This window comes from Cygnus olor, chromosome 4 (genome assembly GCF_009769625.2).
Source record: "Cygnus olor isolate bCygOlo1 chromosome 4, bCygOlo1.pri.v2, whole genome shotgun sequence".
Lineage (NCBI taxonomy): Eukaryota > Metazoa > Chordata > Aves > Anseriformes > Anatidae > Cygnus > Cygnus olor.
The window spans coordinates 68065210-68088549 of record NC_049172.1 but is presented as its reverse complement, the minus strand read 5'-3'; the positions used below and the strand labels follow the sequence as shown (position 1 = coordinate 68088549).

General features: G+C 35.8%; 1 protein-coding gene across 1 annotated transcript in view; it reads left to right on the top strand.

Annotated features, from left to right (window-relative positions):
• Positions 1-22874, top strand: part of GRK4 (G protein-coupled receptor kinase 4) — a 37693-nt gene extending 14819 nt beyond the window's left edge. The window contains 14 exon segments of the mRNA XM_040554617.1: positions 474-551; positions 1466-1566; positions 2916-2979; positions 2981-3009; positions 4372-4435; positions 5185-5325; positions 6332-6522; positions 9907-9944; positions 13030-13119; positions 13537-13745; positions 14619-14756; positions 15367-15504; positions 16383-16505; positions 18162-22874. Of these exon segments, the coding sequence (XP_040410551.1) occupies positions 474-551; positions 1466-1566; positions 2916-2979; positions 2981-3009; positions 4372-4435; positions 5185-5325; positions 6332-6522; positions 9907-9944; positions 13030-13119; positions 13537-13745; positions 14619-14756; positions 15367-15504; positions 16383-16505; positions 18162-18215 (1458 nt within the window). The 3' untranslated portion in view covers positions 18216-22874.
• Positions 22875-23340: the final 466 nt, after the last annotated feature.

Below are 23340 nucleotides of genomic sequence, written 5' to 3'. Positions count from 1 at the left end.
GCTCCTGTGTTATCTTTAAGTGTCATAACTTCTGATGTCTGCTTCTAGATTATTCCTTAAAATTATTAATAGTAACCAGTCCGTGGAGCTTTTCAGTACCAGTGTGTTTGATGTTTTCTTTCCAAACATAGTTACTTCTGGAGCTCTATCAAACTGCCAGTTTTTTTTATCTGAAAAACACCAAATGTCACAGTGTTCTTTTTCTACATCTCAGTCCATATTTTACTAAGTCAAAAACTTCACAAGATGTTCTATCTACTCAGTTTTCTTATCTCAAGGAATGAAGAATGGTCAGTTTTAGATCTCATTTTTTTTTCCAGTTAACACGGCCTTATAGAAAGTAGTAATTTTATTTCAATCTTACCTAAAACTGTAATAAAAAAGGGGGGGGGGATGATTTACTTAGCATCATGTGAAAGACTGGAGTGTTAAATATCTCTAACATAATTTAATTTTCAATTCTATTCCCCTAGGCTGAATATGAGGTATCTTCAGATGAAAAGCGTATAGACTGTGGCCTGAAAGTCTTAGAGACCTACTTCACTAATGGGGTAAATACATTGTACTGCAAGATATTGTCAAATGTGTTGTAAATTTCAGATACGCTAGACATTCAAGTTGTCACGATGTTTTTAGAAAACTGATGTTCAAACTTTGTTAGTCCAATTTTTGGCTTTCTGAAATGTGTACTGCCTTCTAAAATTGTGAAATTTACCTGCTTAAGCAGATATTTTGCTGTTAAAACTATTGTAATTGTGACTTACTCTCCTATGCTTTCAAATTAAAATACTGGTCTTAGGTAAAGATATATTTTTAAACAAATTTGTTTAGCCTCCAAGGAAGACTTATTAACAAAGAAACTCAGTCTGTTCTTTGATGTCTGACAGAAGCTTTTCAGTGAATATGTAATTACATATCTGCTTTGTATGAACAGACTCTCCTGCCTCTCTTACGTCAGTCACCCTGAAAAAGGCTTTACCCCATATGAATGTCTTTCAGCAGCCTTAAAAGCAGATAGACTCCAAGTTTGGAACATCTTCTCAGATAGTTCCTTTGGAACTACCATAAGTCATATGCCCTTTTGGCGAAAAACAGATTTGTTTGGGCTGGTTTGAAATAATTTCCCAAACTGTGTGGGTGTTTCTTTCTCCTCCCTTCCATCCTGCCAAAGCAAGTAGATAATTTGCTCTTGTGGTAGTAGACCTATCGAAAGAAAAAGAAGGTTGTATTATTGCCAAATCTGTTTCCCAGGATATTGAAATAGAAATGCATTGAATGTTCTTTATGGGGAACAAATAGAAATTTTGTCTGAATCTGACTTCTGTAGTTTTCTCATTAGCCAAACCATTCTTTTCCTTTTCCCATAGCAGCTGGTTTTATTTTCAATTTAGAACTTTCACTCTATTAATTTAGAAAATTGTTTTCATTGTTGTCTTTTTGTTTGTTTGTTTTAAATAATGTGAAGTCTGCAGCACACTTGCCAGAAATACCTCAGGAAACAGTAAATGAATGTAAAGCAAGACTGGAAAAGAACCCTTCTAAAGACCTTTTTGTGGACTGTACCAGGTAAGTTAAAAATGCATACTGCTGTGTTTATGTATCTCAAGAGAAATTTATGCATTTGAGACAAATGAAAGGTGAAGTTATTACACCAAGAAATATTTGGTGTCTGACTTGAGTGTAGGTAAGATATTTGGAAAAGATTAATTGAAAAGACTAGGTTTCTCCTTCAGAAACTGTGCTTAACTTCTGCAGAACTTTCTCTTTAATGCTGTTTTTGCTGAAAATTGCATTATCTTCAGGTGGTTTAGCTGCTACCAAGTATTCTTTACATTAGAATGGTATTTCTTTATTATATTTTTAACTTTTGAGGGAGTTCTCCTCTGTGATAAAGGTACGTACAAAATCTAAAATTAAGTTAAGGATTGGGACTTGAAAGGCTTGTGAATGCTGTTACACAATTTGTGGTTCTTGATAATGGGTTGAACTGAGGCCAACAGTTATATTCCACTAAGGTGGCCGGTTAGAAGATTGATCGTGGTAATTAACACAAACTCGTTTTGTTCAGAAGTCACGCAGTGATATTTCACACAGCTGCAGCAGGGAAGGCTTTTCTTGGAGGGACCGTACCTGTTTACAAGTGTTGCATGTCTTTCTAAAGCCTTCATGCGTCTAATACTACTGGTTTTTCAAGGCATGCTTGGTCATGTCGGAAGGCTTACAATATGTTTTGTCACTGCTTGGGTCATCTCCCTGGCAACAAAAATCGGCATAGTTTATAACCACCTGAGATTAGAAGATTGAAAGGGATGTGTGAGAACACCTAATAAAACATGTCTCAAATGGAAGAAGATCTGTCTTGTAGTCATGCCCTTTCCTCCATCCAACAAATACCTGAATACAGTTTGAGTGACTTCCTTGTTTTGTTTCACCTCGTTGTGTTTACTTTAAGGGGAATGATAAAGATGCATGGAGTTCAGGTTTGGATGTGTTATTTAGCATTCCAATTTCAAATCCTGGAATAAAACTTCACCTACCAGCTTCCAAAGAATGTATAAAAGCTTATAGATCCTTTCTTGTAAATACCTTTCAGAGGTCATATTTGTGGGGCCATAGTTACATTGCATAACTGCTGATAGGCCAATGTTTAGGGGAGCTCGAAGACAGTGAGAATACAATGGTCAAACTTTCTAGTTGCTGTAAGTAACAGTAGTTTGGCAGTCACTAGTGTTTTGGCAGGAACAGTTTTCTGTGGCAGCCACTCTGTGAGATATCTAGGCTAAAACCATTGTAAAGCACGATGACCGGGTTTTTCTGCCTACAATTTCATTGATTATGTTGATTTTAATAGATTGATCTGCTGCTTCATCAGTTTCTCAGTATAATTCTGACTGAGTTTATTTTCCTGTTGCTAGAATTGTCCATGAATACCTAAGCAGGAGACCTTTTGAAGCTTACCAAGAAAGTGTGTTTTTTTTCCCGTTTTTTACAGTGGAAATGGCTGGAAAAGTAAGTGTATTTTTTTTATAATGTTTGTAGGATAATTTTGCTTTGCTTTGTGACCAGTTCTGCTTGTTAGGCTATAAGTGCTGTAGAGCCCTAATGGATACCATTGCTTATTTGAGAAATTATGATCGGAAAGACAAGGTGTAAATGATCATGTTCATGGGATAGTGAGAGAGCCACTACTCTAACTGAAGTATCTGTTCAGGAGTCTTTATGTAGTGAATTTGTATTACGTAAATGCAAATTTATTATCATATTTCTGTATGTTTGGCTGCCAAGTGTGCAGTGGGATAAAAATCTTTCTTGGGAATTCTGTCAGTCTAGTTTTAAATGTAGTCTAATTAGTAGTTAATAAGTATGTTATAAAAGTAGATTAATCTGCTATGTGACTGGGTAACTAATCATTTTTTTCAAGGTGGTAGAGACAGATCTAGTAATCAAGACAGCTAGATTTTTCTTTATCAGAAAATAGTCTTTTGAATCAATACTAAATGAATGTCTAGACTTTTTCACAAGGTTGAAATTGGTACAAATTCATTCTTATTCAGCGCTTTTGGGAATTGTGATCACCTATTCAAGCATTAAGGTGTTTTGAGCATGAATTTTATAGTAAATTCTAATTACCCTGTGTCTCTGACTGAATTAGTAGCAAAAGCCAGGAAGAGAACTAGGGAAGTTACTCAAACAATTAAACCAAATGAACATCCATTTGCTGTATTGAGAACAAAGCTGCATTAACAGTGAATGCTCCTTAAAAAAAAAAAAAAACCTGCTCACCACCATGAAATAGCCCTGCCCTGATGCATGTTTAGCAGTATTTTAGCATAGAATGGCTGACGTATTTACTGCTTCCAGTTATCTCTTCCTCTTCCACTACATCAAAACCTAAACAATTTTTTAAATTGCTCTTGAATCACTGTTGCATATCACAACTCTCTTTTTTATTTGAAAAAGTGAAACAGCAAAGCAAAGAACAGTTTACCTTTTTTAATGCTGCATTGTAAGCATGATCTCGCTGAAAAGCAGCCTACATGTCAGCGTACTGCAACTAAGGAAGAAAACTGGAGGTAATAACTTGACTGCTGATGAGATCAGATAAGGCTCTAACCCTAAATGACACAGCTTCTTTTTTTTCATGCTATTTTGAATATCTGGCGACCACATGAAGGGACCCATGGTTCTAATCAGTGCACCCCTCTCATTTTAAGTTCAGTTTATAATGCTGTCTTCATGAGGTCAAAGCAACTGTTATTCAGCCAGATGCCATTGAACAGGAAGGACAAAATGAGGACAGACCTCGGGGTGGGGAGGGATTACAAACTCTTATAATTCTTGTTACAGTAATTGTTTCTTTCTGTTAATCAGGCAGCCAGTAACCAAGCACACATTTAGGCATTACCGAGTACTAGGCAAAGGTGGATTTGGAGAGGTGAGTACAGAGGTATCTTACTGTAAGGTACTGCATTAACCTTAAACTTTAATACAGAGGAAAAGCAGTTTTGCTTGTTCATTTACTTTTTTACTCTTGGCTCTAACAATCTACATTTTGACATCAGCTGGCAAACTGTCATCAGCCCAAAGTGCTTTCTTTTAATGTGTTATTATTGTAGATCATGCACAAAATTGGAGAAAACTTCCCCTGACTATGACAATAGTTGCTTCTGTTTAGAATTTTTACTTGGCATTGAGAACATAGTTTTGTTTCTACTTAATAATTACATAGTGTATTCATAAATTTTATGTGAAAATCCCTATATTTATTTCATTCCGTTTATAATTCACTGTTCTGTTTTTTAAATCTTTCAACTGTATCCCTGTATTGAAGGGAAAGGAGGGTTACAAAATTACAGAAGACGTTAGTCCTCTGTCCTGCTTTTCTAGATACATACTGTTATCACAGTTGGGTATTTCACCAATACAAGACCTGCAGTTTTACTGAACTATTCAATCCCAGTAAACGTGCCTTGGCTCCTATATAGTGTTGTTTCACTTCTGTTATAGCTTTTGTGACACTCTTAAGTTGTTCTGTGGGTGAAAGTGCTGTTTTGATACTTACAGGCCTTCATTTTCTGAGATCATTCAAGAGTTTGGGGAAAAAAAAAGGAAGATACATATATTTTAAGAAAAACAAAACTTTATGTGAAACTAGTGTCTCTGACACACCTTCTCTCTTTTTAGGTGTGTGCCTGTCAAGTACGGGCAACAGGAAAAATGTATGCATGTAAGAAGCTAGAAAAAAAGAGAATAAAGAAGAGGAAAGGTGAATCAATGGCTCTAAATGAAAAAAGAATTCTGGAAAAAGTGAATAGTAGGTTTGTAGTAAGTATCTAGTTCTGATCTTGTTCTCGTGAGTTTGTCTTGCATTGTTTGCTTCATTTCAGTCTTTTCCAGGAGCTTTTGGCATAAGATGCTTTCTAATTGATTTAGAGAATGTGTGACAGATAAGATAAATGATTGATAGAATAACTAGTATGCTTTATGTGATTATTAGTAGTTCAGTGCAGAAAGTTTTTATACCCAGTATTGAATTAGTTTTAGTCTGCCTGTTAAATTTAGCATTATATTACATTGTATTAAAATTGTTTTTCTTTGAATGTGCTTTGAATTCCACTTTAAAACTCCAAATGCACTTTTAAAGCATTTACCTGAAACTGAAGGAAATAAAACTGTGGTGTTCTTCCAGCCCCATCACCACTTCATTCCAAATACAGCGAGAAGAAAGACTATAAGGAGCTGTACTAAATCTTTACTGTTGGCAAATTCTAAGCCAGCCAAATAAACAGTTATTTGAAAGAAATGGAATAGAAATTACACATTTGTTCTTAAATATTTTTTTTAGTTTCTGTAGCGTAGGGCAGCTTTGAGCCTTGTGTAAGCTCAGGAAGATGTTTTAGCAATGCATAACTGCTGAGGTATTAATAAGTAAGGTATACATGTATGTTATTTTATAAAGTGTAGTATAGATAACATGCAGCTGAGGGTTCTCATCAATAAATCTGTTGTCTGGATGGGGCTCTATGGGTATCTAAACAGATATGTTGCTAAACTGCTGCATGTGGTGATACAGGGTTTGTTTATACATGCAAGCTAGTCTGGATTCCTTTGTCTCGAAGTACTTTACTCCAGGAAGATTAACATGGTAGGGTTGCTCAAGGTGTAACCTTACTGGACGAGAAAAAATTCTCCGCTTTGCTGGTTTCTGTTTTTTTTTTTTTTTTTTTCCACCAATGAATTCATATATTGCTTATGTTGGAAAGAGGAGCTGTGAATTGTATTGGAGTTTACGAGCAAATAATGGTCATTTTCTCCTCCATCCCCTTTTCAGGTTAGTTTATCCTATACATATGAGACGAAAGATGCCCTGTGTTTAGTACTAACCATAATGAATGGAGGGGATTTGAAATTTCACATATATAACATGGGAAATCCTGGCTTTGATGAAGAAAGGGCTATTTTCTATGCTGCAGAACTGTGCTGTGGTCTGGAGGATTTACAGAAGGAGAGAATTGTTTACAGGTGAGTATCATCTTTAGTACCAGCTCATACCTTGATATTTCCATGTCTTTTTGGCATTAAACATATGAATTGTTTTCTATTAAAGCATACTTGTATTCAAACTTATAGTGAAAGAAGTAAAAAAAATTAGTTGTTTTTTCACCACGTGTCCCTTAAAATTATTGCTCTTATTTGTCTTCTTACTGTTTATTCTGGTCTAGGTACTTGCTGAATTCTAAAACATTTTTTAAAAAAGTTTCAAGATTTGTTTGCAAACTGATAGAAAATAATGATTTGCAAAGCAAATTGATTAGCAATTCAAATAAATAAGTAAGCTTTAGGAAAATGTATTTGCATTCCTGTCCACTCTGATGTAGATGTTCACAGAAGACTGAAGTCCTTTGCTGCGTTGCTCATTACACCCATGTCAGTCATAATCTTGCATAGCTTCCATATAGTGAGTCTTAGACTTTTTCCATCCTCTATGTGGAAGTCTAACATACCCACACAGCAGTCAGTCTCAGACATCAGCAGAACCACAGAGTAAATTGGACTTACACATTGTTCCCTAAAGAGTTTGGCCAATCTTGTGATGATACGCAGTGTGTTTTCGTGTGTGTATAGGAGGGAAGCAAGGATAAATTGAAGAGGCATGTTTTCACTCATTATTCTCACATGGATCAGCTACAAGTATGTAATTTCTTGCTTTCCAAGTGAAAACAAATGTGATGTTTTAAAAACAAAAACAAAACCCACAGCCCTTGTGTTCAAGTTCAACTTGTTAGCTATTTGCATACTAGATCTTCAAGCACATATGTTAAATCCTAGTGTTATCTGAAATTCCAGACTTCAGAGTGGTCATGGTGTCTAGATCTGTCCTTTTTTGTTCTGTTATTTCATCAGTTTCCAATTATTGGGAGTTTTTATGGCCTGCTACATAAATGTGGCTTGTGAGCAAGCAAAAAGGTAGTTTCACAACCAACTCGTGAGTAAAATTGCATCTTAATGAAAAAAATGTGAATTATTTTTAGTTCTCTGTTCATAATGAAATGATGGACCAAGAGTCAGTGCACGTGCTAGTACCAGAATAATGTGTATGCTCAGGGTGAAAAAGAAGGAGCTTAAATTTAATCATAATACCTGAAGATGTTATGACATTATTTAAACAACTCAGTATAGGACATACTAAGGGAGTTACTGCCCACTAAATAAATGAATGAAAGTAGACTCTAATTATACCATGTCAACTCAGCTGCACTTGAGGACTAAAACTAGAAAATGTTTGGATAATTTTACAGTCTCAGTAAACTTACTTTTGGCCCTGCTCTTATTAATAAAGAATTTCCTGATGATCTGATTTTTTTTCCATATGTATTTCTTCTTGTATAATGTATTTAGGAGCATAGTTTTACATTTTCCATTTTTACAGTCAAGAAGCCAAAAAAGGTGGTTGTAGAAGTATTCAGGGTGTCACTGCTTACAGTGATATGTTACATGATCAAAATTCTCTGTCAAGCATCTTAAAGGAAGTGCATTTAGGAATCAATACAGTGACAATGTATGATTAATGAACCAGAAAGACTGGAAGAGTTGTCCATAATTATTTTACTCTCACCAAAGAAGTTTTGCTGGCAACCTGCAGTAATAATGTTTTTGTGGGGAACAGGATAACTTGAAATACGTCTTCACTATTTCTACAATTTATTTTTCCTAATTGTGATAACTAATATTTTTCATTTTCTGGAGCAAGAAGATACAGAAGGAAGGTTCTTTGTCTCTTGCTGTCATTTAAAAAGTATTCAGTACTGAAAGGACCACTGAATTTCCAAAACCAAAGCTAGTTCTTCTTATTGTTGCCCTATCCCAAGAACTATTACAACTCTTCCCGGTGGAAGGGACTGAGCCAGGTTACGTGTTCAGTAGCAGCTTGTGAAACTATCTGTAACTTGCCGTATGTTGCTGACATTAGAAAAAACAAGCAAACAGACAGGAACGAGTAGTGGAGTTGTTCTTCCGTCTGCTGCAGAAAACGTTTGATATGTAGATCAAAATCAGGATTCACATGGAACAGGGTGGGGAACAAATACTACCTCCTTTCTTAAAGGGACTTCGGTGCTGCAGTTTTACTGCCGGAGTTACCTGTCTCTGCAAGGGTGGTAGTGGTTTTTTTATCACATAAGCTGTTGTGAGGTCTAGATTTGGCTCTCAAACTCATGTAGGTGCCCAAAGCTCCACTGCTCAATGTGCCTGCAAGGCCAAGATCGCCTGTTGAATACACAGTGTATAAACAAAATAGCTCCTTGCCCATCTCCTGCTTTTGCTTCAGAGCAGACACCTTTACACTGAAAGCCCTTGAAGGATTTCATTCAGTGCTGTTCAGTGACTGCACTGAGTTCCAGTCCCTACATGAAGCACTTCTTCATCAGAGAACCCTTGAATTAGCAGACGATGGTAATAATTCCAGATAATCTTGAGAGTATTACATTTATTTCACATCTTTGTATCAAGACATTTTCAGTGCAGGAGGGCTGCTTGTAAGCTATAGCAAAAATAGACCACTGCATGCCTAGTCCAATTAAAAAAGGATATATTTTTAAATCTATTTTTTAAATGAACCTCTTAATTTGGGGGGGGATTTGAATATCCCATAACATGTTTGTTTTTTTCTTTTGTCCTTAAAGGAAACGTTTACAAGATGTCTATAAAGTGCACAATTGCAACACAGCAAATTAATTGCTCTTTTACTCTTTCTTGAGTCTTGCTAACACTTAATAGCTAAGGAATGTTTCATGTGAAACTTCTGTTCCCAGGAAAAAAAGTAGCAGAGACTCTTAGTAGAAAGTTGATTGCAAACAATCCTATCTAGATGCAAGTGCCTAGCAAGCTTTAGAAGCTGCATGTCCAAAATAAAGGAATTGAGTTTGAATGGATGATGCTTAAGTGTATGCTTTTAGTTCTCTTTGTTGATGTTCTGCCACCATGGGATGAAATGGAGCACCAAACTGCAACAAGTACTGACTCGTATTGCTGGTGTGGGTTTGCATGGCTAATTGCTCAGGAGAAAGGCCTTCCACTTGTGAGCACAAACTTGGTTGTAAGATGGTGGTTTTTCATATCAGGATTTTAGTGTTGTGTGTCTCTCATCCGTGAAATTGTTTTCTTTTTTTTTATTTATTTTTTTTAGCATAAATGGGATAAAGAGTTGGGAAACTCAACAGTTCTGTGGTTAAACTGTTTGTATTACAGGTCCTCAATGTTACAACTTTTTTGTATACAGGTGAAAGCTGGAAAAATACCTTTTATCAGAGCCATTATAAGAAGTCCTGTATTGCCTCAGTTACCGTTCATGATGGCCGATAATTTTACCTCTATATAATTCATATTTTTTTTCTGTTTAATTTGTAGAGACCTGAAACCTGAGAATATACTCCTTGATGACTGTGGTAAGTAAAAATTTTAAATTTGGAAATCAGGAATTACAAAACTAATTAACGCTGTGCCAGAAATCAAAGGAATTAAATGGCATCTTCATAACAGGGGGGACCTGACTGACAAATGTTAATATTCTAACGTGTTTTAATTAGTAAATAAATAAATAAATAAAAACAACAAAAAAAAAACACCTGTCCATGCTTTTTAGAGAGTATGAGAAAATAATGTGGCTGCGGAAGAGGAGAACAACACATAATGTTGTAGGGGTCAGTTTCGCACCTCAGAATGACTTTGTTTCCCTTTTACTCCTCCTCTTCCCTCCCTCTTTATGTAATTTGGCTAAAACTTTTGCATGGCTTTGTTCTACTTTTACATGGATTTGTTCTTTGTTTGTCTTTTCATCTTTTCCTATGAAAATGTAAATTGTTAGAAGCAGTGCCAGAATTACACTTAATAAGTAAAATATAATATTAAGTAATAAAGAGGAAAAATCCTGAGGCATGAGTGTTTGTTTTAATACTTAACTAAAACAGAGGGTTTGATGGTTACTGGTGTAGATTTGGCTCAGGAGAATAAAGGAAGTAAAGAAAAATATGAAGAAATGTTTTTTTTTTAATTTTTCTTCCAAAAGACAAATTAATTTTCTATAATGGCTTTGTATTAAATCTATCAGAATCTTTTGAATTCACTGTAGGACACGTTCAGCAATCACCTTCTTCTAAGCTATGGATGAATATTACCAGTTTGTTCATGTAATTGCTGAGTATTAAAGGAAACTTTGCTTTTGGAGTCACTAGTAGAAAGCTTAACTTATTTTTTTAAAGTCAGCATGTTCTGACTGATAAAATTCTTATTAAAAAAAAAAAAAAGCTTATGAGAAGTCACTTTGCAAGAGCTAAAGCTTTGCTAGACGTCAAATGCATTCTTTAATTTTTCTCTCCAGCAATGTCTTGCAAAAGCAGGTTTCTTTGAGGAAAAATGTAGCCTTACAGTACTTCACGAGAATGTTTTCTCTGTGCCAGGGATATTCTGATCTTGTTCCAGAGAGCAGAGGGGACTAATTAGAAAATCACTTCAGGAGCTCAGATAGTGCACTTGACAAGGGGTTCATCAGATGTCAGGGAGAAGAAGAGCATCTGCATGTATTTAAAATAGCATTTGCTGCTCAAGAGCATGTAGTTATTTCTAACCAACATAAAAAGTGACACTTAACTTTTCTCTCCCTCTCTCCCTCTCTCCCTCTCTCCCTCTCTCCCTCTCTCCCTCTCTCCCTCTCTCCCTCTCTCCCTCTCTCACTCCCTTTCTCCCTCTCTCCCTCTCTTTCTCTCTCTCTCCCTCTCTCTCCTGCTCTCGCTCTCTCTCTCCCTCCTCTCCCTCTCTCCCTCTCTCACTCTCTCCCTCTCACTCTCTCTCCCCCTCTCCCTCCCTCTCTCCCTCTCTCCCCCTCTCTCCCTCTCTCCCCCTCTCCCCCTCTCCCTCTCTCTCCCTCTCTGTCTCCCTCTCTCTCCCCCCTCTCCCCCTCCCTCTCTCTCTCCCTCTCTCCCCCCCTCTCCCCCTCCCTCTCTCCCCCTCTCTCTCTCCCTCTCTCCCTCTCTCCCTCTCTCCCTCTCTCCCTCTCTCCCTCTCCCCTTGATTAACTAGCACATGTAAATAAGAAATGGATATGCTAATATCTAGCACAGATGCTGCTGAGCTTTTTGAATGACAAAATATTTGCAAGGAACTGTGTCAAATATTTGAATAGGCTACCCAGAGAGGCGATGCAGTATCCACTTCAGAAGGCTTTTTTCTAGAAACAGATTTTTTTAACAAAATTTGGAGCAGACTCTGCTTTATCTGGAGGAGGGCGTGCTAGAGACCTGAAGTCCTTTTCATCCTGAATTATTCTGTGAATCTGTGATGGTTCTGTGAATAATACTGTCCCTGACAACGTATGTAGTATTAGAAATGTATTGGGATTTTTGTTGTTGCTTTCACCCCTAGATCTTTCTACTACAGTTGAAGAGCAATTTTCAGTTTGAAGATTCAGTGGACAACGAACTTGTCCTTTTTTCTATCTAGCCTTTTGTATTTTTAGTAAGAAAATAGGTTTTGTATTTTCAAATTAGAACAATATCAATACAATTCTTGCTTTGAATCGCCATAAATCATTTTCTGTTGAGTCTGTCCAGCAAAGAGCTGTATCTGTTCATGGAGATGTGAAGGAGAGTGGGGTGAACTTGTTTCCTTTGCCCTTCCTTTTTTATTTTTATTTTTATTGCTCTTTCCCCATCTGAGCAATATTGTCCATGACAAATCACAGTTCTCCATAAGTCTGCTTTTACATTAGAGGTACTAGTGTAAATGGCATGCATAATAGGAGAGGCGGTTAACTTGAGTTAGCTTAAATTTGGCTGATAAATTGAAATAAACGCTGAAGTTTTCTGCATTAGACTGAGTCATGGGAAGGGGAAATCCTAATAATGAATTGGCATGTTATAGGTAATTCTAAGTAGATTTGGTTGGGCAACTTTTCTTTTTGGGTAGGAGTGGGGATAGCAATCCCGATTACTTGCACTCAGCATTACTAGGGTACTTTGTTAGAGGAAAACCTGATGTTTCAGTAGAGGCTATAGCTTTGTTATATTTGGAATAAATGGAGAAAATTCTGATGTTTTGTTAGGAAGTGGGAAAGCTAGGTGTTTGTGTGTGGGAATACAGCATGGAAAAATACAAGTATCTATTACGTAGATACAGAACTCAAAATAAGCAGTAATAATTTCTTTGATACTAGAGTTGCAGCCTATGCCAAAACTAGGAACAGAGTACTTGACAATATCTTTGTGTGTGTGTGTGTGTATGACCTTCAGGAAATGAGTTAGATCTCTACCTCTCTTCCTTTACGTGTTTTTAATAAAAAAAAAAAAAAAAAAAAAAGGCTGTGGGAGGGACAAATAAATCACTCCTTTCTAGTTAAAGAAACTTAATGCTATGAGATATATGAATGTTTTGATATTTTGGGTATCTTTTTATGAGGTATGAAAGAGAAATTTGTTTTTAAACACGATTATATTTTATTATTTGGTGACCATATTTAATGTCTTTTAACATGAACAGGACACATTAGAATTTCAGATCTTGGATTAGCTGTGCAGATTCCAGAAGGAGAAACAGTCCGAGGACGGGTTGGGACTGTTGGTTACATGGGTATGTGAAATATCCTTTGCTAGTTATGTTTTACCAGCAAGTTGGGTTAAACTTCTGCAAAAATATGAATGACTTGTACGAAGAACTATATTGTAACTGGGAAGAAAGGTCACAGTACATAGTGGAAAATGTTAGTAGTCAGTTATAAGCCTTCCAGTAAACTTGAAGAATTAACTTCGGAAATTCTAGCTTTAGGTCGAAGAGAGCACTTAATTTCTTCTGAACTTAAGCATTAAAAAACTTAGATGCTTCTCTTGGATACACATAGAGTCCTCACCATAGAAATTAATATTTCTTCAGAGTACAAAGGAGTTGCTTAGAAACTTTTTGCACAGAGCCAAAAGAGTACCTGAGGGTTTTTCAGTATTTAACGAATTAAAGTAAATTGTCATGGTTTTTGTTTGTTTTGTTTTGTAGCTCCAGAAGTGCTCAAAAACGAAAAGTATACATTCAGTCCAGATTGGTGGGGTCTTGGGTGCTTGATTTATGAAATGATTGAAGGACAGTCGCCATTTAGGAAGCATAAGGAAAGGGTCAAACGGGATGAGATTGACCGGAGAGTAAAGGAAGACCAAGAAACATATTCAGACAAGTTCTCTGAGGAGGCAAAATCCATCTGCAGGATGGTGGGTGAAGAGATATAGAGGTTTGAAAATTAAATTTCTAATCCTTTTTAAGAGATGAACTGCTTTATTTTAAAGTCTTCTATTGAAGAAGACTTTTTTATTTTTTTTAAAGCTGGGTTAGTGTGGAATAAGAGTTCTTAAATCGTTTTCTGGTTCAGATGGACATTTCTGATGTTCGTTGAGTTGCTTGTTTATCAGACTTTGAGAATTCAGAACTTTTTTTTCAAGACAAAGGGAGACTGCGTAAATGGATTCCTCATTCATGTGAATGAAAAAATGCAGCACCTCTTAGACCACGCGATTATGTGATGGAGCACAATAACATCTTCAACTTTGATACTGTATGGGGAGAAATGGCAGAGTAGTATAATAGTTTCATTGCCTACAAGGAGTCCCTACAAGACAGCAGCTTTTTTTTTTGTCTTCTGTGTTCTTAAATTTAGTAAGAATCACACCTATGCAGAAAGCTTCAAAAGTTTTCTCTACTAGTTTATGCAAAATGGGTAAATTACTTAGCCCATTGAAAAAAACAGAAAACGTAGATCTGTATTTCCTGAAAGTAACATCAACTACAAAAGCCTGGCATCAATTTAAAAAAAAAAATAAAAATAAATAAATATATATATATATATAAAAACTTTGGGTCTAATCTTGATTACTGGGATAAGTGAGTCTTTTTTTTCTTTTTTTTTTTTTTTTTGTCTTCTGAAAATCTTTTTGCTCCTGGAATGCTGTAGTTTGGATTTCCAGTTCATTTTGATACCACAATAAGGTTCACCTTATAAAAGGCCAAGTAAAAAAAAATACAGATTTTCTTCTTTAAATTTTGAGATGATATCACTAGATCAGCTTTTTTTATTCATATCTTTGCAGTTACTTGCGAAAAATCCAGGTGAACGACTGGGCTGCACTGAAAATGGAGCTGCTGTTGTAAAACAACACCCTATTTTCAAGAATATTAACTTCAAGAGACTGGAAGCTAACATGTTGGAGCCTCCATTCTTGCCAGATGTAAGTAGGTGAGACAGATTTGATTAGTATCTAAAAAAGGCATGAACTGTCATAATTCTGTGTCAGTAATCATGTGAACTCCAGCGAAACTTTTAAAGTTGTTTACATTGGCAGAAGAATGTCATTGTGTAGCTGTTGATGGCTAGTTGTTTTGTGGCATTTTATCTGAGATTACCACTACTGTAAATTGTTTTCTATGGCAATGTGGAGCTTTGTAGCTGATTTCTTAGCCCTGAAAACTCTACTTTCCTATATCAGATGCTGAATAAATAAAGATTAGCTTTGAGGAAATTACTCTGGAGTTGAAAGGAAGGTAACAGAGGACAAGTGAATTATGACAACCAGTAAGAAAGTCAGAGATGCTGCATCCTCTTTCTGTTTTCAATATTCCTGTTGTGTTATTTGCAGGATGGATGGAACTTCTGAGGTGCATTATGACGAGATTATTTAAGTTTCTGCATTTCCATTATGTGTATAGTGTAGTTTGGTGATCACTAATGTTAACAAAGTAAAATATAAAATTGCAGATATTTCATGCCCCTCTCTGCTCTCCTGGGTGGGGGGGAAAGAAAAAAAATACTTAATGAAGCAATCTTGTCTTGTACTGCAGCCACGCGCCGTGTATTGTAAAGATGTTCTGGACATAGAGCAGTTCTCAACAGTAAAAGGAGTGAACCTGGATACTACAGATGATGACTTCTATTCCAAGTTTGTTACGGGTTGTGTCTCAATCCCTTGGCAAAATGAGGTATTGTATATTTCATAGAAGATTTTCTTTAGCACAGAAAATTTGAAGACTTAGTAAGGGATATAATCATGATATTTACTTTTGTGGAATATGAAGAAGTTTTTCCTTTAGACTTGTTTGCTTAGAGACTTTGGAAAAAGTTTTTTTCCGAAAACATTAATAAATTACTAAAAATGGAAGAACTCACATAAATTTGCATAAAATAAAGTCTGGCATCTTGTCATCATGCTTGCAGCTTACGGAACGGTATTCAGCATCAGCATCACCATACCTTCCTTGTTCTGTCATATGTTATGGAGTATTGCAGTTCATGCCCAAATGTCACTGGAGTATCCAAGTGACATAGTAATATAGAACTGCAGGTTTACCTTTTCTAAGGTTTCAAAACAAACTATTCAGCATCAGTCAACTCAGACTTTCTATTAAGGTTCTTTGATCTGACTAATGAATGAGCAGTCTGGGATTCTGTGTAGATAATTTCTCCTACTGAGTCAAGTTTATTAATAACGTTCAGTTCATACTATAAAGATATTTCTTAGGCTCGGTTGCTCTGAAATGAGCTGAACAGACAAAGAAAACCAAGTATGTAACAATACAGAAAGCAACTCCACTTCTCGTTCTAAAAACTGCTTATTGCACTATAGGCAGAAGTGCCTTCCCAAAGTGAAGGAGCATCACGGGGTTTACCTGCATATTGGTGGGGTTTTAGTTTTCTGGGTGCTCAAGGTGAGTGTAGACTGTGCCTTCCTTCCTGTAGGTCTGCAAATGGTGTTTTGGTAGCAAGTAGCTAGGAGTACCCAGTCAGAGTAAATAGATGATAAATGGGACATGTCTGAGAGGCTTGTATGGATACCTAATTTATTTCATGTCTTTCAAAGATGATTGAAACAGGATGCTTTGAAGATATTAATGCATTTGAAACTGATGGTACTGTGTCACCAGACAGAGAGAGGTCTCCTAAACCAAAGAGAGGCTTCTTTCACAGACTTTTTAGTGGAGAGGTAAGGGTATTTCTTTTCTTTGATAAAATTACCAGTGAGACCTTAACAGCTATTCACCTATAGCATTTAAAAAAAAAATGTGATAGGAAAAACAGGTTTTCCCTGAATACTGAAACTAATGAAACCTGGCTTATTGTGACTTTGCCCCTCACTGCATTTCAGAAACTATAGCAGTCTATAACTCCAGGAGTTTTTCCTCCCTCAGCATTCTGTGTTCCTCTAGTATCTGCTAGCTGTTGACTGTGGGGTAAAGGTAGTGTATACTGCTAACAACTGTCTTGTAGAACTTTTCTTTCTGAAGGTATTAACTCGGATCTTGTTCCTTACTTATTTTGACAGTTTTTTGTAGAAGAGTAGGTGATTTGAGAGATAATTGAGGGCCCCCTGTGTAAAATCTTAAATAGAACTGGCTAATGTATTCAGAAGTGAGTGTTATTGGGCAGTGCAACTCATAGTACTTGCTCCTTTAGAATTACTTTAGAAAGGAGTAAGTACTCCCAATGAATCACAGAATCATTCAGGTTGGAAAAGACCTCTAAGATCATCTAGTCCAACTTTTAACCTAGTACTGAATCATTCTAGTGTATTAAGCTAAGCAAAGAAAACCCCTAAATGAATGAGTGTGAAGAAGCGTTACGAAACAAACATAAAAATACTTCAGGAAGTTTAATGCTATCACCAAAACAACAACATAAATGTTTACATAGCTTTTGATAATGCACAGCCTTTCTTACAGACATGAATTCTCCTCTTTAATAAACATTTAGATGTACATGAATTGAATCCCCAAATGTTTACCATCTAAAAGATAGGACGGTGTGCTTGCTTATAGGTGGTGAGAAATAGGCTGTTTCAAAAGTCTTTCTGTAGATGTTTCTCAGAATTCTGCTTGCTCAGTATGCCTGCACTTAGAGTGGAATTATTTTGAGAAGCATGAGTGTATTCCAGTAGAGAACACTTCTCTAGAAACTACTTTTGCTTTCAAGCGGAAATGGAATTTTAAATTTGCTAGGAGCATATCATTAAGTAGCCACAACAGGGCCGTGTATTAAAATTGCATGATGATGATTTTTGTCATCAGCTGGTAATTCACCCCTGTAAAATGGTACGATGCTAATGGCACGTATAATAATACTGCCATTTCTAATTCACGTTTCCAAATTCACTTCATCCACTTTCATAGTAAGAGAATAGAAGGAACGATTAAGTGTCGAATCATAGAGTTTCAGAGTTGGAAGGGACCCACAAGGATCGAGTCCAACTCACATAGCTAAAGTTAAAGCTTGTGTCTTACCTGTGGTCATATCAAATGGAATCAGCAGGGTTTGTACTGTCCCAAGATATTGTTCTTTGTACTGAGAAAGAGTCCTAAAAATATATGTTGAGAGCTCTTAAAGTAAAAAGACTGCAGTTATTTGTCCTGTGAAGTTAAGAGAAGTACACAACCTAAGGTTAAATGAAACTTTAATGACTTGAGCTTTGGGGCTGGGCTGTGGTTTCCTTTGATACTCCCAAAGCATTTAGTCAGTATGGAGCAAAATGTTCTGGAAAAAGATCCAACCCCCTCCCTGCCACCCAGCCTTTGTGCCCCATAACACATACAAACCAACAACAGTGTTAGCTCTGCAGCTAAATTGTCCTTGTCTTTTCTTACAGGTCTGCTTTAAATCTGATTGCAGTGATGACGAACAGGAGTCCTCCAGACTTTAAGTCATTTTACTGTCATCAGAAAGGATGAGCAAACTTTAAATGTTTTATATCTCTGTAGCAAAGTGTATTATATATATTTTTTATCTGAGTTCAAGAATTTTTGTACATTTGTACTTCATTTGTTTTAAGATGTATATTTTCACTAAAGCTTAATTGTACAAAAAAACGAGTGCCATTTGAGTGAGTGTGTTTCTGTATGTATTTCTTTTCTTTTTTTTTTTTCTCCCCAGTGGAATGAATCTAGAAATACTAAAAGGATTTTAAAGCACAGAGATAATACCCATGGCATAAATTTTACTTGACTTTATGCTTCTGGTAAAACTCTTCTTGTTCATTAGGACCTTTATTAGCTGTTTTTCTTAACAGCAAAGTTACTGTACTGATAAATTTTGTAATTCTGTTGTTATCTGGCATCATGGCAGTGCTATAATCTAATGCATCTCTCAAGAAACTGCTAAGGGAAAAAAAGGAATTCAGTGCACTGTGGCCAGCTATTATGAAATGCTCTTTACTTTTCAGATCTGATAATTGCCTTGGTCTGTACTTACTTTTTTATAGAATTCTGGGCATTTAGCTTAATCTTGTAACAAACTGTACTTACTTATTCTTCTCCTTTCTACCTGTCTTATACATTCTCTCCATACGTTTACCCTCTACATGCAAGTAGACCTATGCCAAAATTTTTATATTTTTTAGTACTTTGCCCTTACTAAAAGGATTTCTTTTTACCCGTGGGGACTCATTTTTATTTTTTCCTGCAAATGAAATTGTTTACAACTCCATGTAGGATGTTATGGTTTTATGACGGGTCAAAAAACAAAGCACAGGCTCTTCTTTAATACCTTCTTCCCTGCTTATTACATTGTAATGTGCAATGTTGTAGCATTGGCAGTAATCACTGCCACTGAGGGAAGGACAAGGTAGTGTTAAGTATAGAATTTAATCATGTAAATAATCTTTGCTTATAACCTTTAAAAACTTACACATTAAACCTGCTTTTATGGTCACTTAACAGAGATGTGGAGCTGGTATTGAAGTTTTAGTTAAGATTACCTTACGTTCATTCGTAAAACTGTTTCCATTCTCTTGGAAACTTGTCAAACATTCATTCTTCTGGGCTCAAAGCATGCCAGACTTTATTTTGTAAGGCTTTGAGTAAAGCAATTTATCTGTGTATGAGAATAAATTCAGGGAACACACATAAGAGCCTTGTCTGTTTTCAAAATTTCAATTAGAGTATTGAAATCTAATGGAATGTTCTTGGAGTTGGAGATAGGACTTTTGTTATATATTATGTTCTATATTCTGAAGATTGTCTCCACTGAGCAGGCATTTTTTTCCCGTCTCTAGAGCTGCGGTCAGACTGCATATGTTTTATATGCACAGACCAACTGAATATCTCTCTACCTCAATAGGTTTTTGCTTGTGATCCACTGACCCACTGGGAGAAACTTAAGCTACTTCTGAAAGGCTCTGATGATATATTTGATCGTTAAGCCTATTGTCAGGTGTAAATTCACAGTATTTTGTCTCTAGTGACAAATGTTTTAGTTTGTTACAATTTGAAATAAGTTGGAAAACCGGTGCTGTATGGAATTCTGCTGGGATTGAGCTAGTATCAATCTGAAATTATTCCTCTTGGATATTGTGGCACAGAAATGCAGAATGACTCTTCTCATGTGTTTTTGGTGCATGTTTCCTGATGTCTAAAATGGCACAGAGGACAGCAAAATGACTACCATGGCAAGTACAAAGAGAAATTGTTGGGAGGGGAGTTTGAATAAATTACTGGATGACAAGTCTGATGCAATAGTGGAAGGATGGGAGACTTCACAGAAAGAAATATCTGCAGTAAGGGTGTTGGCTAGAACCATTATGTGTGAGACAGTGAGTTGCCATGGTCTGACCTGACCCTCCTTATTATGTACCACAAAAAGACCTGACCCTCTTTATTATGTACCACAGTAATAGAAGGAATCTAAAAAGATGGGAATGGAGAAATAGAGAAGTAACAAAAGTGTTTTATAAATACCTACCCAGTTGGGCTATTGATCATGTTTCTCTTTTCAACAGGCTTTATTTTTTAAGATCTTAGGTTTACCGTTTTGAGGCAAAGGTGACAGTGTATTGACACTAGACATGTGGAGTGACAGTCTGGATTTAATGCCCGCTTAGAGCAACTTGAAATTTGGTCAAGAATACCAAGGACACAAGCTGGGTAATTTTTATGAGGAAAATATAGGAATTGGCTTTCACAAATATAGAAAATCTGAAATTAAATTTAATGTGCACTTCAAACCTTCTTTTCATTTTGGAGAGAGATGGATTTTAATTAAAGAAAAAAAAAGGGCATGTGTGTGGGGAATCAGCCCACCATTTTGGAGTGCTGAGGCTTAACACTTATTCTCCAGGGATCTGTGAAGAAAAGAGACTAGATGAAGAGAAAAGGCAAGTCATTCCTAAGAGCTGGTTCCTTCAATTATTTATACATCTGCTGTTCTGGACAAGGTACTCTGACCATGCAACAAAGTGTTTTTTTGTGTGTGTGTTTTTATGATGCTTTCATTTCACAAGTTTTCCCTTGTGTTATGAATAATACTATTGATTGGTTGGTTTGTTCTTGAGGGTAACTACATGTTTGCTATTTTTTTTTTTTTTTGCCAGTAGGGTCAAGATGGCATTTTTCAACGTAAAAGTTTGTTCCTTTTGTCATTCAAATGACCTTACTCTTTGCACAACTAACTAACCTTATGTAATAATAATAAACACATTAAAGCTGTTGCCATCTGTGCAAGTATCAAAGTATTAAAATATAATCAATTAGAAAAGACGTACAAGCACATGATGACTAAATATTGTCTAATGTGAATCCCCTGATGAATTAGAAAGGACAAGAAAGTAAAATCAACATCATTCTCTTTATACGGTACATAGAGATTAAGATGTTATGCTGTGTAATCTAAGGCGATTAATATTGCTTAAATGTCTACTGGAGTATTATTAGCTTGGAGATTCATTTTGAAAGTGCATAAAGGGGTAAGGAGAAGGGAGAGCACATGGAAGTGAAATATTGTGGTTTGATAAACGTAATATGAAGTTTGCTCTTGATTTTTTGTAGGATGCAACTGAGACAAAAAAGGGGGAAGGCAGCAGGCTGTGATTACTCATGATGTAGCCTTTTATTTCCACGAGGCTGTGATTAAAAAAAAAAAAAAAAAGTCATTCTGTATGCCTTCATTATAGCTCCATGAATTCAGGTTCCAGATCCAGGTTACAATGTTCTAATCGCAGTGAGACAATCCCACAGCCCAAGTGCTTTGTTCTATTGGTGCAAGATACGGAAAGATCTATGAATTTGATGGAGTTATTTGCATGAGATCAATCTCTCTTTTCTGTGGCTTGTGTTTTCAAGCATTTGTGTATGTAAGTCTTAATGTCTGCTTGCGCATACCTCATCAATCTATATAGAGAGCTCAAAATTGAAACTGTGAAACAATGTACCAGGATATTATTGGCTTTCTTAATGCTTTTAAATGTTGTGATCAACAGAATAGAATCTTCATGCCTCAGGGTTGATTTCTTTCTTTAAAAGAAATTGTCACCTTTTTTTCCTTGTTGTAGTGTTCATAATAAAGATGTTATAATCTAGAAAGGATACCAACAAAAGAGTCTCAGTTGAAGAAAAGAGGACAAAAATAATTACTGTATAATCATAAATAGGAAAACTGGTGTGTCAATAACAGAGATAGTTCGTAGTATATCTTAGCCTTTAGAAGATGTTGCATATTCAAATAATCTTTAAAACGATATATCATTTTTTAATTTTAAAGCAATCTCAGAATAAAATTGTCTGATTTGAGAAATCAGTGATAGAAGCTATTAAAAACAAATAAAAATCCATTTTTATAGTGCACTTTGATTATTTTTCCAAGTATACAGATGTAAGAAATTTCTCATTGCCATTTGTACACATGAAGAATACTAGTTCAGTTGCAAAATTCTGATTTATCTGCCGGCTCTGATGAATTTTAATAAGTCAGAAAGTATCTTTCACAATTCTCAGACAAAATCTGATACAGATTATATTTGTAGTCATGATAAGCAAGAGATCTTATTTCACAAAAGATTCGATATTCAATTGTAACAAGTTAATAAAATAAGTCAACGGAAATAATATTATTTACTATGGTTGACTACTTGATATTATACTAATTTAACATTGGAATTATCACCTTCATTTTTGTGTAGATTTTCAGAAAGTACATACTTCAAGACATACTAAAAAGGGATTTAAAAAAAAAAAAGGAAAGTAATGTTAAGCTAAATTTATGTTTACTTTACTTTGATTTGATTTACCTGCTTGACTCATTTTGGTGGTGATGATGTCTTCTGCTGAGTGTACAATTCTTTTATTTCATACTTGTTTTTATGGTGTAACTCAAGTTTTGCACATGGCATGTAGGTAGCCTTTCTCTCATGTTCCACACGTGTCCAAAATACCAGAATTCTTTCCAAGTATAACGATGTTGGCTGTTAAATGTGATGTATTAGTTTCAGAATCTCCAAACCACTGAATTGTTCTTGTATGAGCTGTTTTCCTGGATGTTCTATCACTGTTATTCCTGAAATAAAAGCAAAACACTGCCACATATCTCAACCACAGGTATTATTGTCTAATGTGATTTATTCACCATGTCTATCATGGTAGCCGGGATAGATAAAGGAAAAATGGTAATAAAAGAAAAATCACAATTTGTTGAAATAGCAAATGTTTTACATGCTCTTCATTACTTGTTTGTTTGTTTGTTTGTTTATTTATTACCAATGTGTGAGTCTGTTGGATCCAGGAAAAAGTACCCTGGCTCTGTTGTATTTGCTCAGCTGATACCGTATCTCTTGGTCTCAATTTTATTTTCTACATGAATTTCAAACAGATTTATGGGGATGGGCTACTTTTCGTTAACACATTTAGTCTGGTAACATTATGATGTGGACGTAAGATCAGCAGTAGTAGCTGTACCTCAACCTGTCATCAGCCTTATCATGCATGTTGAATTTTCCATTATTGCCAAAACAGACTAACCAGACAACTCTCCTTGAAAGAATTTATACCTTGGCATTGGTT